The sequence below is a fragment of the Temnothorax nylanderi genome, unplaced genomic scaffold (assembly GCF_030848795.1).
Source record: "Temnothorax nylanderi isolate EJ_2023f unplaced genomic scaffold, tnyl_v1.0 TNYL_tig0037_pilon, whole genome shotgun sequence".
Taxonomy (NCBI): domain Eukaryota; kingdom Metazoa; phylum Arthropoda; class Insecta; order Hymenoptera; family Formicidae; genus Temnothorax; species Temnothorax nylanderi.
This window is the reverse complement of record NW_027249099.1, coordinates 1,041,424-1,057,514: the sequence shown is the minus strand read 5'-3', so window position 1 is coordinate 1,057,514 and position 16,091 is coordinate 1,041,424. Positions and strand designations below refer to the sequence as shown.

Sequence of the window (16,091 nt, the reverse complement as noted above, 5' to 3'; positions counted from 1 at the left end):
GGTTCCCCCGCGCGGTGTGCTCGGTGCGGTGCGTGCGCCCGTTGTTGTGTTTCTTTTCTTTTCGGGGGCGAGGCACGCTCCTCGGAGGATAGAAGGAAAAACCAGGTCGGCGTCAGGGGGCCGGGGACGGGGACGGGAGAGTGAAGTGAGCCGAGTGAGCGAGCGAAAGAAAGAGAGAAAGAGAGTGAGAGAAGACGGAAGAGGAGCGGGAACGGTGGGGGAGGGAGACTGGGGGCGCCCGTTCGCGGGTGGGCGGGAGGGGGCGGGGGCGCGGGGGGGACGCGCGAGGGAAAGGGTGACTGGCGGACCCGGCTGTGGCGATCCGAAGTCGCGGATTCGGCACGCCGCGGTTTACCGAACGTAATATGGCGTACAAGTTTCGCGAGGAGATCGTGGGAAAGAGGTTTCTCTCGGTGAGTGGTTTCACCAAGCTGAAGGTGAATAAGATTAGTGAGTGGGGTTGGCGTGCGGGGGTGATACGTGCCGCCAGTCACAGGGATAACGGCTGTCATGATCTCCAGGTGAGTTATTGTGCCTAAACTTGTAACGTTTTTTTTTTTTTTCGTCCGCGCGCGGTTTACGTTCCTAGAAAGCGGAGGCGAGCCCGCGCTCTCGTTTCAGGTGTGTCGTTGCCGCGTAGTTTGTACGCGGGTCGATTGTTGGTCATCGCGACCTGGCGTCGCGCCGCGCCGCGCCGCGCCGCTCCGTTTGTGTTTACATCGCGGTGTGCTGCGAGCTGCGACCCTTCGTGCGAATATTCCGAGGGTGTGCGTGTACGTACGTGTATATTTACGTGTACACGCTCGCCAGCTCTCGACGATCGCCAACTCGACGATCTACCGAAACAGGCGTATTTTTGGAACCAGTAGTATGTGAATTCGAAGTAGCTCTATTATTCAAAAAACGCGGCCTGTTTCGGTAGTCACCTCGACGGCGACATGATGTCGCGAGGGATAAAAATCGGAAAATTCTATTATTAGACATCACGCGATTGTGCCACACTTTCAATATTTTATGGTTATCGAGCCACTTGTGTGCGATATTTACAATTACGTTCCGTTTGCACAGTTCAGTCAGAGTGATAATTACAATTGCGAAATGTTTTTGTAATGCCGGATTACGAGTTGCGCTTTCCGAAACGATGTAACAACATATATATGCTGCATTATTTGAAACAAAATCCTCGTTGCGAGCAATTCGTAGTTGCGAATGTTATTCGATACGCAAAATGTTAATCATTAATCACGAATATACGCAAAATCATTAGTCAAGTCATTTCGAGTTTCGTGGAAAGATTGGAGTGGAGTAACGATCGATCGTAGTGCAGATGCATGTTTCTGAGAAACCTGTGACTCTTTTATAAATATTTGCGATCAATATAGAAAATTTTTGTTATGTCTCGGCACGAGACGGATAAATTGAATAAAGCAGGGCGATGTGACGGTTCTTTGGAATTTACATACGTATCTTTTTAATGCAGAGATTACACAGATCTCTTTATTTTCTAAGGATTCGTCGAAGGTCGTATGTATTTTGAACGGTGAACGTATATTTGTTCGAATATTTTATAAGCACGATAAGCTTGACACGTTACTAGTTCCTATTAATATTTCTATTATTAACAGAATTTATATTAATCATGCAATTGCATGTTATTCATACAATTGCGTATTATCATACGTATCTATTTTGACGTACATCAAACACACATGAATCGCAGTTACGCTTGATTTGGGAGGGAAACGAAGATTGTTGCTTGCATTGCATTTTTATGTTACTACTTTATGAATACTGAAAACTTATGATTACGATTATGTCACATCCGAGGTTGGTTTTACTACTGAATCGTAACATCTCTGCCAATGGTTCAATCGTAAATCCTAAGTCAGTGCCATTTTAAAAATTAGATCGCTTTTTTGTCATAAAAATCGTTGAAGCGTTGTAACGCACAGATCGCGTCGTGTCTTTGAATATCCTATCACATTTTGACGTTAAACAAAACGATATATATTCGAAGAATTTGTGATTATCATCGAGGCTTGATATAATTGTGTGTCTAAGTTTATCTTGTCAAGGGGGGGTCTTTCCCTTTCTTTCAAGTCAAGTCATAACTATTTCAGTTTTCGAGGACATTGCCAACTCACGTATCAACGCTGTTTGCACACACATACACGCGACAATCAGTGTACATGTTTCGCGTTGCTTGGCCGGTGATATTTGCCAATTATATCACGTGGCCAAAGACCGCGATTATTATGTCGGTCGGGTGTAAAATCTCGGAAAATCTTGGTCTCGCGGTGGTCGATTTTTGCATTCGTTTCGCGACGTCAAAGTCTCGTTTTCAAGCCGAGTAAATTGCATCTTCGAAAAATCATCGTCACGGTTTCGTTACGCAATGAGTCGAATTTCGGTGCACTCGGACATACACGCGCGCGCGAAATTAATTCGACGAAGCAATACTTATCTCTTATGTAATAAAAGAAGCAGTTGTCCTCGGGTATCATTTATTGGCCAATGAAACAGTCATCTCGATGACGATAAGAATATTAGCTCACCTACGTATTATTATCTTAATTAACGCCATAATTATTGAGAGGTTTTCGCAGAAGAACGCTGCGAGTTTCAGATATGATGTTTTGGTGGGGAAACGTTATATTACACTTTGAGAATATTGATAATTATTATGAGAAATATAACAATATGTTTTATGTTATGCGTTTATATGGAAATATATTAATTGTATATATATAAAATTATTATATAATTTCTTTTCATTAATATATTATAAAATATTGTATTAATATAGGGATATAAGACCTAAATTTCTCTGTATTCTGCCAAAATATCACTTCTGAACAAGTCTTAGTTTGAATTATGTGTTACGTACAATATAAATTTGATAATCTCCATTAGCGATATATTTAATAACAAGCTCATATTCATGTTTTGTATTTTGCATTAATAATTTTTTCGAAAATCAGGAATAAAGTTAATAACAGCATTTTCGTCGTTAATAAACAAAATGATATTTCATGAAAAATCACCTCCTCGTGACAATACCACTTTATTAGTATTATTAAAATGTTTTATATTTCAAAAGCAATTTCGCAAAATTTAATAGTGATAAATCTTGACTAATATATTAAATAACATTCCACTTGCAAACTAACATTTATTAATTCCCTATTATCTCACGGTTTAAGCATTCTTCTTAAATTACATAATGCATCCAGTCTAACACTGACTGTCAGTCGCGATGCGGTCAATCGATCTCCGACACTCGGAGTTAATAATACCAGTATTTATTCGCGGCACTCATTAACAGTTCGCCCGGTTTCAACTATCGTTAATGGCCCTCGCGGCGTCTGCGAATTTATCGCGTCGTCAAGGAGCATCCGGGCGCCTCCCGGAGTGAATTCAGTTGACATCTGTTTAGTATTTGACGCTCTAAAGGGTCAACGACTACAAACGTCATCAGGTATTCCGGGGTCATCGCCGCCGCGGCCGCCGGGTCTCTCAGGCGGCTACGTTTTCCGGTTTTCCAGTCTCAAAAAGTGCTCTTGTGCTCCTCGGCTCGCAGAAAACGTGTCGATGAACTTGGCTAATAAGAGAGCTCTTGGCTCTTTGCCGGAGGTGAAAGTTATCGGGCTATCGCTTTAAATCCTGGCGAATAATAATCCTGGGGACGCGCGAGATATTCGAAATAAGCGAAATAGTTTTTTCTCTACAGAGAAGAAACACAAGATAGAGAAAGAAAGATAAAATTATTGTTTCTTTTTTTATCTTTCTCTCTTCTTTCTTATCACGCATATCGATAGTGTCGACGATAAAGAGAAGCACCTTGAAGTATTGACAAGTCGTTGAAATATCGAACGCGGAGAAAATAGATGTTTTATCGATAAGGGCGTGCTCGGGTATGAGACTCGCGTGCTCGTCACCTTGAAATTTCTCTACGCTAACTTTAGATGTGAAATGATGCATAGCTCGTACACTATAAATCGCAGTCCGAGATGACAATGAAATACGAGACATATTATATATTTATACACAACCACGTAAAAATTATTATTTATTCTAATCATCGATTTGATTAAAAATCGTATTTTAAGAGAATTTACGCGCTTCAAAATATTTATATGAGATTTCTTTTCTTACACATATGCATTAAGAAACGCAAGATATTCTTTGAGTAACTTTGCAGAAACTGTAAATAACGTTTGTAGTGAAATATTGTAATTAACTGTGATTTTTATCCAAGTATCAGAAACGTATGTTCTGTAATTTTCTTTTAATTATTTTTCGAAATTTACACTATTATCTTGTGTGCGTGTGTGTGAGTAACCTTTGGAAAGATGTCTATTTCAGGATAACTGGTTTCCTCGATTCGAGGATATGCGTTATAGCAAGATTTTTCATACATAATTCCTCCCATTGTTTCAATGCCGCTTTCGCGGCGCACCTGCCGCGTCCCCGAAGAAGCACCGTTATACTCGGTGCACGAAATATACGAAGCGCCTCGAGGGAGACTGCGAGGTAATGCGGTGACGCAGTGTGGTTGGAAGGTGCATTGGCCAGTAAAAAAATTTTGGGTAGGGCGAATCGGTCAGCTAGGGATCACGAGTGAAAGGGGGGGGGGACTGTTGCAAGGATCGGAGAGATGGTACCCCCGAATTATCGAGGACCCGCGATCGTGCTACAAACCCTGAAATTTGCGGTTCGCGAAACCGCGTACCGGCCACCACGGCACCGCCGCGGCCGCGTACCCAACACTTTCGCATAATTTGTATAGCGGGGCGATGTTTTGTTGCTGTCGAAAATTGCGGGCGAAATTCCGGGTCAAACCTGACGGGGGTGTCCGCAAATTCGCGAGCGACGATAAGCACTCTCGCATGTGCGAAACAGGTCCCGGCGAATTTCCAGGAGGTTTATTTTCGAATGCGGTAGTTACCCTGGTCTTGAATCGTTGCGAATCCCAACGAGATGCAAACGAGATTTCTTTCTGATTTTCGGATAGATCTCGCCTCCAATATAAACAACGAATCCGCGTCGCTCGTATGCATCGCGTAAGCCTGATTACGCGTATCACTGCGTAAGTGCTGTACGAAGACTTTTTTACGTTACGAAAAGTTATTTTTTTTTATTAGTGCGCGTTGTGTCTTATCTTATCTTATCGGAAAGAAAGTCATGGTCATGACGTCCGTAACAAACGTCGTATCGTTTTAATAGCCTGACGTTTGCATTTCTTTACTTTCCTCATACGAAGACCTGAGTTATGAACAGATTGCGAGTTTACAATAACAGCAAGAACGGATCAAGTCCTTGTGACTATATTTCTGTCAGAAAAAATTACATTCTCTTCTCTAGAAGATCGAATTTGTAATTTCGATAAATATATGTGTTATTTATCTTGAGAAAGATATTCTCTTGTATTTTTGGTAAAAAGAGTCATGGACGTTAAAGATTGATTCTTCGGCAATTGAAATTAATTTAAAGCGAACAAGTTATTTTAAGCTGTGTGAAAAATAAAAAGTATTCTTTGTATAGCAACATCTTTTAGCTTTTTACGCAAGATTAATCTAATTAATTTAATTTAATTTTTCTTAATAACGCACGTTTCGTTCATATAATTTCGTAGTTCTGACTTTGCGACAACCTGACATTTAGCATTTTCTCAGAAGTGTTAGATTTTTTACTGTTTGTATTTGTCGCCGATGATATAACTTTAATGACGGATAGGATAAACATCTGTGTATTTCAAATATGCGCAGAAAATTCAATTATGTAAGCGAACACTTTTGAGGATATCTCTCGTGGAACATGATTTTATAAAAACAATCTCTCAGAGACGTTAATTAAAATTCCCGAATTATGAAAATAACGCTCGCCACCGATAGGCAGTCTGGCTAAGTTTAGCTATGTATTTTTTTCTTTCTTTTGACAATCTATGTTTAGCAGTCGCGGCATCCAATTAAAGCTTTTGGGATTCTGTGCATTACTGGCGTGGACATCAGACGTGCAACTAGTAGAGCTTATCAGATCGCTGTCAGATTAATAAGATATTCCTTTGTTCGATAATGATCTTGATATGCAGATTGTAATAGTTCATTTCGAAATTCATGTAGATGCTGTCACGATAAAACGTGGATGCGATTATTTTACTACTTTTTTTTGTTATTTATTTCTCTATTTTGAAATTCCTTGCAAAATGTCTCGTTGAAATACGCTTTTGTAATTTAAAATTAGTACAAGATACATAGAATTCCATAAATTTGTAAAATAACTAGGCTAGAAAAATAAAGTATTGCGTTTCTGAAATAGAGAGAAACTAAAAATACACCGCCATGTTTCTCACTCGTTACGTAAGTCATACTACTTTGAGTATAAATTGGCAGACAGAAATAGACGGCAGGAATAAACGGGAAGAGGCACCTTGCTCTTTTCGGTAACGTTGGAGGATCGATGGTTGTTGGCTCGTCTTTTTGCAAATTGGCGAAATCGATATTGCGCTGTCGCGAAATGACGGTCTCTGCCCGAAGGTACCTTACGTGCGTTACTGCGAAATCGCTTCCGCGAGCATCCGGGTTTCTCCTTGCACTTCGCTGCATACGATGATTATTATTCGCGTTGAATTAGATCGCGGCTCGAAACGCATCGGTGCGATCGGTCGCGAATGATTTCACGTAATCGTGAAACATGACGGTTCTTTGTGCGCCGCGTATTCGCCTTAAAGCTTCAAACAACAAAGGGACAACAGATGCGTTGCGTTGCTGTGCAACGCGGCAAATCATTTGCACCATACACGTTCGCATTACCAGGCGTTATTTTGTAATCCTGCAATTTGTCCGTCTACCGCGTCATACAATTAGACACAGTCGATGAGTTTTCCGCGGACCACAGGTGCTTAATATACGCGGTCTGTGCGTCTGTGCGCGCCTTCTGACAAATGATCGGTGTCTTCATTTCTCGCCTAATCACTGGCAGCGTCTCGCGATCTACGTCGAAACGCGCCGACGTCAAAATCGCCGAGATTGAACGACGTCTGCGTGCATGATCAATTGGCAGGACTAGGTCAAATCGTGTCACTATCAGATTGCTACAAATCACGGAGAATTGTTGATATTTTTATAAAAAGATTCGTATTAAGAGGATATAAATGTTGTCTAACTCTCGTTTCACGTTGTAGTATAATTCATAGATTCCATTAATATTTTTTATAAAATTCTAGAAACAAAAGAACTTATTTAGCACGATAATACTACAAAGCATTTATTTATTGTTGGTAAATATCGATCGTCTTTCTCTCTTTTCTTATTTTATTTGTATGATTTTTTGATAAAATGTGCTTCACATTTCATTTTGTAATTAAATCCAGTATCAATAATCTATATAATAAAATTCCATACATGTATAATATTAAGTAAAAATTGTTTATGTCTAAGTATTGTAAAATAAAATAATCTAGAGATGGAGAAATCAGTGACTGACGCATAGAAAGCAGACTTACTCTAGATTTTAGCTAGAAATCAAGTGGCTCATATCAGACAATATTGTATGTAATACGTCAATTTATATACGTATAATTAAGATAAATGACGTTCATATAATTGGCATATAATTGACGTAAAGTATAATTTTATTAAAAACCGATTTGATCGAGAGTTTTCACTTAATTGTATTAATTAAAAGCTTAAAAATAATTGCGCAATTTTTTTTTACCAATTGAATAAATAGATGGAATGTCAGATCCATGATGGAAGACGATTATCGTTAAGTAATAAAGGGAGTTACAATTTATTTTCGTTTTAATTAAATATTATTCTACATTAAAGTGCAATAAAATCATTATATATATATATTGATATGATAAATGGCACATTTTGCGCGCATAGCTTCAATTCTCGAGACGTGGAGCTGTTGCGTGAGTTGTTTTTGTGCTGATATTCACGTCCACAAACGTGATAACTATATATGAAACTTTAAATGATTCCTCGAAATGTCGCACGTGTGACGATATGTCAGTTTCTCTCAACAAATTATAATTATTTGCTATGCCGAGCTGCTGCTTGGTGTCAGGTCGCGTTATTGTATTGAGGATTCTATCGCGAGGACCCTATCGGTCGCATTCTAATATTAAAATACGAGAGCAACGGCCGCGATACCAGAAGACGCGGTTCGATGCACGCCCTACAGAATTTGCGTTATTACTGATATACACAGAATGGAACAGAGAGCTAAATACGTATTTCACGTTTGAAGAGCAAAGTCTTTTCGAAAAATAAAACGCTATAAAAATAACACATCGTAGTTATTGTTATTATTAAGGATACAAATCAACAATCTGAGAAAAGATGTGTGATAATTTAGGGAAATAATACATTATTTTTGACATGATAACAAAGATTTAAATGCTATCGAGGTAAAAAGTTTAATTTGAATTGAGAAAAGAGGAAGAGACTAAAGTAGAATTTATTATATAATGTAATATATAAATCTATCTAAAGAACACTTTATCAAAGAGATAAGTAAAGCCACGATTAATGACAAATAAACTACTAAGAGAAAAGGAAACGGGAGAGTTTATATTTTCTTTCTTTTCTCTCTTTCTCTCTCTACTTTCGTAGGCGACTGTCTCTCCGGCAGTAGAAATATTTCGCTCGCCTATTTGTCCGTCAATATTATTACGCAACGACTCGCCCACGCTGCCTTGTGCCACTTTCTTTACTCGATGCATTCGAAATAGCACTTTAGCGGGCTCCCTACTTGATCATTCCGAGAAAACGACATTTCGCCGTGAAAAAAAACGTGTATTTTTCATTTCGCAAAAGCATTTACATGATGTTGTTGCTAGGTTCGATTGCACTAGCATACAATCGGCGGTAACTTCGGTTTATAAAATTTAAAAAAATGTTATTTATATTATAGAATTATCTAACAAAATACATACTTGTTTATTAAATCGAGCAACGTAAATTAATTCAGAATCACGCGAAGACTATAAGTCTGAGATGCTTCAACACATTTACACACATACAACCGATATTATCGCGATTAGTCATTAACAGAAAATCACGTGACAACCGTGCTTTAACCCTATATGCTGCCGCGTACAACGCGATGTTTTGCTGGTTTCGGTTCATGAAAGCACGAGCTCGAACGACAGTTTGCCCACGCGGGAACAAATGCGTCATGCTGTACGCATTTAATTAATTAATTATCATCCTTTCGAAGACTCGATGAGTTCACTCTGAATAACGAGGAAAAGTGATGTATATTTAATTTCTGAATGTAATTCGTATAATTTACTCCAATTCTCTTGACACGCACATTCTCGGGATGACAGTGACGATCTCGGTGCCGCACTTGAAGAATCATGCATTTGTCTTTGCGCGAAATATTTAAAAGACGCAATCCTCATCCGTTCGTGAGCACGAACCTATCTATCCGCGCCGGTGGCTCGTTGTAAACAATGACTTCGTGCCCGACCCAGATTCTAAGCCCACGTAGAAAGCGGACTCGCTTGCATAATCCTAAGTACCCCGCGCATACAGTTATATGCATTCGTTCCCTCGCGTGTCGTAGTCGGCGCAGACGGATTGCACACCTGTATATGCGTCACCTATACACCTACGCGCACTGTCTGGATCCGTACCGTTGTCGAATTGGCCGTTGAACACGACCGGGTGAAGGTACTTTGATACCAAAACGAGAAAATTTTGAGCTCTCTTATGATAATCTAATAATAAACAAACATATGCGTATTATTAGAGTTAAATCAGAAAATTTTCGTCGTAAAACTTAAATGGCCATGCATGATAAAATATCTAATTGTCGGACAATAAACACGAAGGATAGAATATTTTCTAGGCTATTTACGCGATAATATCTCATTTGACAGATTGCGCAAAATTATATGAAAGTGTAGTTATATTTCACTAGAGAACGTAAAGAATGACGATGCAATCACAATCTTCTAAGTAATATTAAAAGACAATTAAATAAAAAATAGTAAAAAAACTTACAGGAAAATGTGTATGAGTAGTTACACTCTTATAATTTCTATTAGAGAATATAAAATGCAATAGAATAGGTATGTATATCAAAGAATGACAAGTCAAAGTAAAAAATGACAAATCAAATACATTGGATTATATTAGAATATTAGAGATGGAATATGTCGAATTATATTCAAGCGCGAACTAAATTTATTTTATTTCGAATTCAAAGTTCAGTTTCTTCAATCTATCAATAATTTCTGTTATTATCATATCACTGTTCTGTTTAGCTGTACTTTGCCGTTTTCTAGTGTACTCTATCATACTCGTGTATACTCTACGCGATGTACTCTGCATGCATCTTCGCTCGTTCTGTCGATATCTAGGAGGGAAGAAGCGTTCCCGTTAACTCAGCACTTTCACCCGGATCATCACGACCCAGATGATCGCGTTCCTCTAACGGTGCGGAGAGTCTTTTTCTCTCTTTCTCTGTCTCTCTCTCTCTTTCTTCTTCCTTGTTCCTATCCACCTCGCGAAAAACTTTTCCGCCTGGAAACTTCAAACTTCTCCATCCGAGCGGACAATGCCATGAAAATCGCGCACGGGCACGATTCGCAGCGTTTTCAGTTCGCGAGAGAGCGAGGAACGGAGCGTAGCAAGCGGCGCGGCGGTGAGCCGGCTCATCGGGAGGAACGGAGTGAGAGGGCCCGAGAAGAGAGCATGGACGGAAGGAGGGGGGGTGAGGGGGGGAACGAGCAGGAGAGACGGCCGAGAAAACAGGTTTCCTGGCGGGCCAGGCGACCAACCGCCGACCGGAGACCCAGGTCACTCACCCAGATTCTACAAACAACCAAACACCGTCCATCCTCTGCCCGTTTTACCATCCCGTCCAACTCCATAGTGCGACGCTCCTCTTCTTCATGGCACTCCTCTCATCCCTCCATCACGGATCTTCTGCTTTTGCACCTCCGCGCGGGAAGCACGCAGCGCGGCGCGGCGTCTGGAAGATTCTGACAAGCGAGGCCAGCTCACCGGGGTCTTTGGCATGCATGGCGCCGAAGACGACGCCGCGACGCGAGACGCGAGACGCGAGCTGGAGCAAGAGACAAGAGAGATGGAGAGACAGGGAGAGAACAAGAGAGCGAGACATAGGGATAGCTATACAGAGAAAACCCGATGACACGATGTCTACGAGACATGACCCTCTTCAAGGTTGCGACTGGTGGATTCGCCTTCACGTTGATTTCTCGTGACGGCTCGTTCTCACGTGGCATTGTATTGGGACAGGTGTTGTCATGATGTTGAATTGTCAGGCTTCGACTGGCTTTGGGAAAACGGAATGTAGTCATATCGTCCTGTCATAATATTTCTGCGTGACACTTGTGGTCTCATGAAAATACATTCGATATCGCATATGCAGTTTTGATGATGTTTGAGAGTTTTTAATATTAGCATAAGAAAAGCGACGCTTTTGCTTGAATTTATGATAACATATGCAGAGTGTTCCACAATTTTTTATTTTAGTCTCTGACATTCCTTGAATTTTACGAGTTAAATTTGTCTTAGAGAAAATCTTGACGAAAGGCACATTTCACGCGTATCGCAATTTCCAACATTTCCCACAACATATCTTTGCAATCAAGTCTTGAATTAAGACTCTGAAAGGGTAAGATTTATTAAAATTTACATAAATCGATTTCACATCGATGAGAAACTCTATCATTAAAATTAAATTTGTGGTTCTGAAGTATTCTATACATTGTTAGCACATTTGCATTTAAATAAAACCGACTTTGACGAAACAAAGTATTCAAATAATACTATCAAAGACTGCTACGAATTGTCAGTTACAAAATACGCGGGAAGTCATTTCAGGTATCGACATATAGAGAGAACGAGAGGGAGAGAGAAACAGGCCAGAGAGAAACAGAGAGAACTTGATCTATTGCGCGTAACTGTATGACAGAATTTAATTTCTCTTTCTGGAATCGCACAAACGAAAAGAAAGAAATTGAAATAAAAGTAATCGAAGATCTTTTGTTCTCTCGCTATTCTCTCTCTTTCTGTCGATCAATGTTCTATTGTGAACACCGCTGTTATGATGCGGCTCATAGCATGTCTTCTCGGATCGCGGGACGAGACGAACGAGTTGTATATAACGCAAGTGCGCGCGCGCGACATTCGCTTTTTATATTGTTTTAGATTTCTATCAGCCTCGCGAATAATGGAGAATCCGCGATATCATCGTGACATTTCGGTCGCGCGAGGTTCTGGATCCTTTAATGTCGGCGCGAGCGCGGCTCTAGACTCGAGTACGCCAATCTATACACGTTAGTATGGTATAGCGTATATTAACGAGGGACACGCATACTATTGCCGTGATATTAAAATTGAATAGTGCGTATATAGTACGGCGTAATACCTACGTGCTCAACGAGCTATACACTTATTGATCTTTTAATTTGTACCGTGGGTAATTCCCCAATTAACGTCGATAATATTTATGTGTTGACTTACGAACGAAATCCGCGCCGCGTGTGCAATGCGCATTGATACTGAGATTAAGTCATTAATAAGTTGTACGCAAGTTTCCACGTTGCCTGATTTATCTCACAATCAGTGTACACACTTTTTACAAGGACGACTGGATTTTAAGCGCATTGTCAGCTGCATATGTTTAATATGCAAACCTCTTTTTTGCCGAAAGTATGGTAACTCGTCGCATAAGAGGCGTAATCCGCGATTGCGCTTGAATGGAAACAGATGTAACGCTGAATCGCAGACTCGATGAATAATTGATTGTCACAATTATCTCACGTGCAGCAGATTTTAATGCGCGTTGTTTTCAAATGCGTAGTTTAAACGCGTACGCAATCTTTGTAATTTGGAGTGATCATAATTGCATGTTAAGTTTCCGGATAATAAGACTTTTAAATGATAAAACTGCCATTCTTATCTCTGTTTTACGCCATGAGAGCTTATGCTTTTATTTTTAGCGAAATTTAAATCGTTTGAGGACCAAAGTCGTCGTTGCTTTGCGCTTTGCTCTATCTACTTGGTTTTTTTTATATCTATATATATATCGCGAAATCTCAGAGAATCTCACGTTGCCGCGACGCGCGGCCCTCCCGATTTCATTTGTCTCTTTATCTGAACGCGTGCCAAATACCGCGCCGACCCGCTACGATAACGATAACGTATCGCTCATTGCTTAACTTATCTTGTCGACCTCTTTGCCCTCGTATTTTATGCGTCTCCTGTTGTCGACGACGCGTCGTTAAGACAGAGATCTCATGAATATTGCGTAGATGCGTGACTTTCGAAAGTGGCGAGAGCGCTCGAGATTGTAAACTTCCTTATTAATCTAATGTAGAATACGCTGAATTTTAAGCATGGTGTACGTTCTTTATTACCGAGGAAAGAATGTCGTTTCGTCCGCACGTGCAATTAAATCGAGGATTGTTCTGAAATTCGGATTGCATACTTTTAAGTAGTTTCTCGAGTTACATACCTCCTCCTTCACGGTGCTCCTCCTAATGTTTTTTCTTATCGTTACGTTCTCTCTAATATTTCTTTTAATTTTGTATATTGAGAAAACAATATATTGACAAATATATGTGTTGTGGTTTATTAAGAAAGTCCAGTATATCACTTCAGATTAATAAATAAGTTTCGAAAGTTTTAGAGTTACATAATTTAGTTGTCTATTTATAATTTTGTTTCGCCACGTGTTTCGCCATCCCGTGTCTATACATCTAAAAATTATGATCGCCTGAGTAAATTCTCGCGCAAGTAAATCGTGCAATGTTCTCTACGTTTTCGATGAACGAAGCTTTCGCACAAGAGTAGACTAACAAATCTTTAAATATCGACGTGAGTATCTGCGTATTTGCTTCTCGCTCGCACGTACGACTCCGATGTAACCTTTGCCTCGCTAGAAAGAAGCGCTTCTTCGAAGAGCGCAAATAGGTCAGGCTATTAGAGTGCCGGGAACACGATAGACATGTTCTCTCTGTCCCTTTCTCTACTGGTCCGATGGTCCGATCGTGGTCCATTAAAGACATCACTTAGCTGACGTTAGTGCGCTTAAGTGCTGCGTTATTTTTCGCGCATTGTACCTCGCGTTGGCGCAGACCTGCCGGAGATACGAAACACGCGTCTGGAACACGTACGTCACGCCTCGCACAGCAGAAATGCAGCAACTGCGCAGCGTGCGGTGCAAGGTGCATAGGGTGTGATTCCGTGAATAAACAATCGGAGCAAACAATCACCTAGAGATGTCCGGCCGTTACGTAGTTTCAAAAAGATTTCGATTATTCGTTTTTGGCATTTATAACACAAAGTTCGCGCGAATTAGTGATAAATAGTTGAGTAGGGCACGCGTATATAGATTATTTTATTTTTATAATGGAAATTGTATTCAAATTTTGAGAATGTTTATCTTGTGCAGTAAGAGCTTAAAGACGTGTGTATAAAATGACATTAAAGACGATGCATATATAAATTTTATGATAGGAATCGTATTTCGAGCGTGACGTCTCGCGCAAATCATATTTCCGTTCGTAAACAAAGTCGCACCGTCGATGTGTTATTTTTGCCCAATAATAGAATAGAGTTTTTTTCTCGTGCGATGGCGTATTGTACGTGGTGAATGTCGGTTGGCCAGTATTCATTCTATGTCTGCAAATAGATTGGCGTGGTTAAAAACGAAGGCACTGAGTCTACTCGACCCTGAGATAAAAATAACATTCTTTTGCAAAAATGACGTATCAAAATTAAGAAAAAAAGAGGCGCTCTTTATGGCGTACGGCTTTTAATGAGTCGCGTCATTCGCGGCGCAGCTCCCGCGCTTTCCTCTCCTGCTCGCCGCATCTGTTTCGCGAATTCAACGTCCTTGGGCTGACGACCCGATGACGTAGCTCATATCGGCGTTACGAGGTCACCGATGAACGGCATCGCAATCTTCGCCGCGTGATCGGCTGCACGCACGCGCTCAAACGGGGTTTTTGGAACATCAAGTATATATACCGTTCAATCGTAAAACAAGTATTTTGCGTGGACCCGTGGAAAACGGTTAGGTATATACTCGCGTTAGATACCGACCAATACCGATACAGCACGTCGCTCTTCATTTGCTGGAGAATTGTCGCGGGAAACGCAGTCACAATCAAAAATGAGATGGTGCGCAAATTAAATGCTTAAAAAATTATTGCTTCGGTAGCATATTCAGTAAAGGCAACGAAGTTGATATGACATTTTGACGTGACGTTTTGATGGACGTTGAAAATAATAACTTACATAATACAGAGTTGGAGAATGTACAGAGTTGGAGAATGTACGAAAATAAAACGTTTAAAATTTTATCTTGGGTAGTGATCACTTCATTAAATATTTTATCAGTTGGATTATCTCGTCTGTTCTATTTTAGTAAAATATATATAGAGAGAGTGGTGCTTGTAACGTTCACTCCGCGGAATTGCAGAAGTCTACAAGAGAGTTGAGAATTTTCTTCGACGTGTACGCGCGCGCGAGGATTGCAAAAATTGTTGCTGTATCATAAGTCAGCAGAATCCGATCTTATTGCCAATAACTGTAAGCGTAATAACGTCCAGGGACAAGAAATGTCGGCGTGGGTATTCGTGCTCGATGCACGCGCGGTTTCAAGTGTGCGTACAGGTATTCGGGATACAGTTAGTCGACCTTGCGGCGCGTTCGGCGACTCTAAAATAAAAAACGACACGCCGCCGACGCTCGTCCGTATTTCACCGCGCGCCTTGTGTGAGGTCCACTACCGATGTGTTTTTCAAAATAGCCAAGAGGAGTGCCACGCGAGCGAGAAGGGTGCGAGAAGATCGGGCTTACTGCTCGTGGCGCATTTCGAGAGCTACGTCTTCCTGTGCGGTCTATAATTTTATCGTGGCGCAAATAAAATTCATCTAGCTGGCGATGGCGCGGTTGTCTTTTTCTTTTCGCTTGAAAACATCATTGCCGAGGTACGAGACTCCGCATCGGAAGTGCATCCGCGAGATGTTATCGTCTATCGTTAGCCACCGCGAATCGCAAACACTCCGCTTCGATCCGCGTTCGAAGGAACGAACG

The 16,091-nt window shown here is 40.7% G+C and overlaps 1 protein-coding gene across 3 annotated transcripts in view; it reads left to right on the top strand.

The window, feature by feature from the left end:
* The first annotated feature begins 273 nt into the window (after positions 1 to 273).
* The window catches only part of Kdm3 (Lysine demethylase 3), a 275,903-nt gene continuing 260,085 nt past the window's right edge, over positions 274 to 16,091 (top strand). For all 3 annotated transcript variants that reach the window (XM_071703885.1, XM_071703884.1, XM_071703883.1), the window contains exon 1: positions 274 to 521. In XM_071703885.1, coding sequence (XP_071559986.1) covers positions 366 to 521 — 156 coding nt within the window. In that variant the 5' untranslated portion in view covers positions 274 to 365. The remainder of the gene's footprint in view (positions 522 to 16,091) is intronic.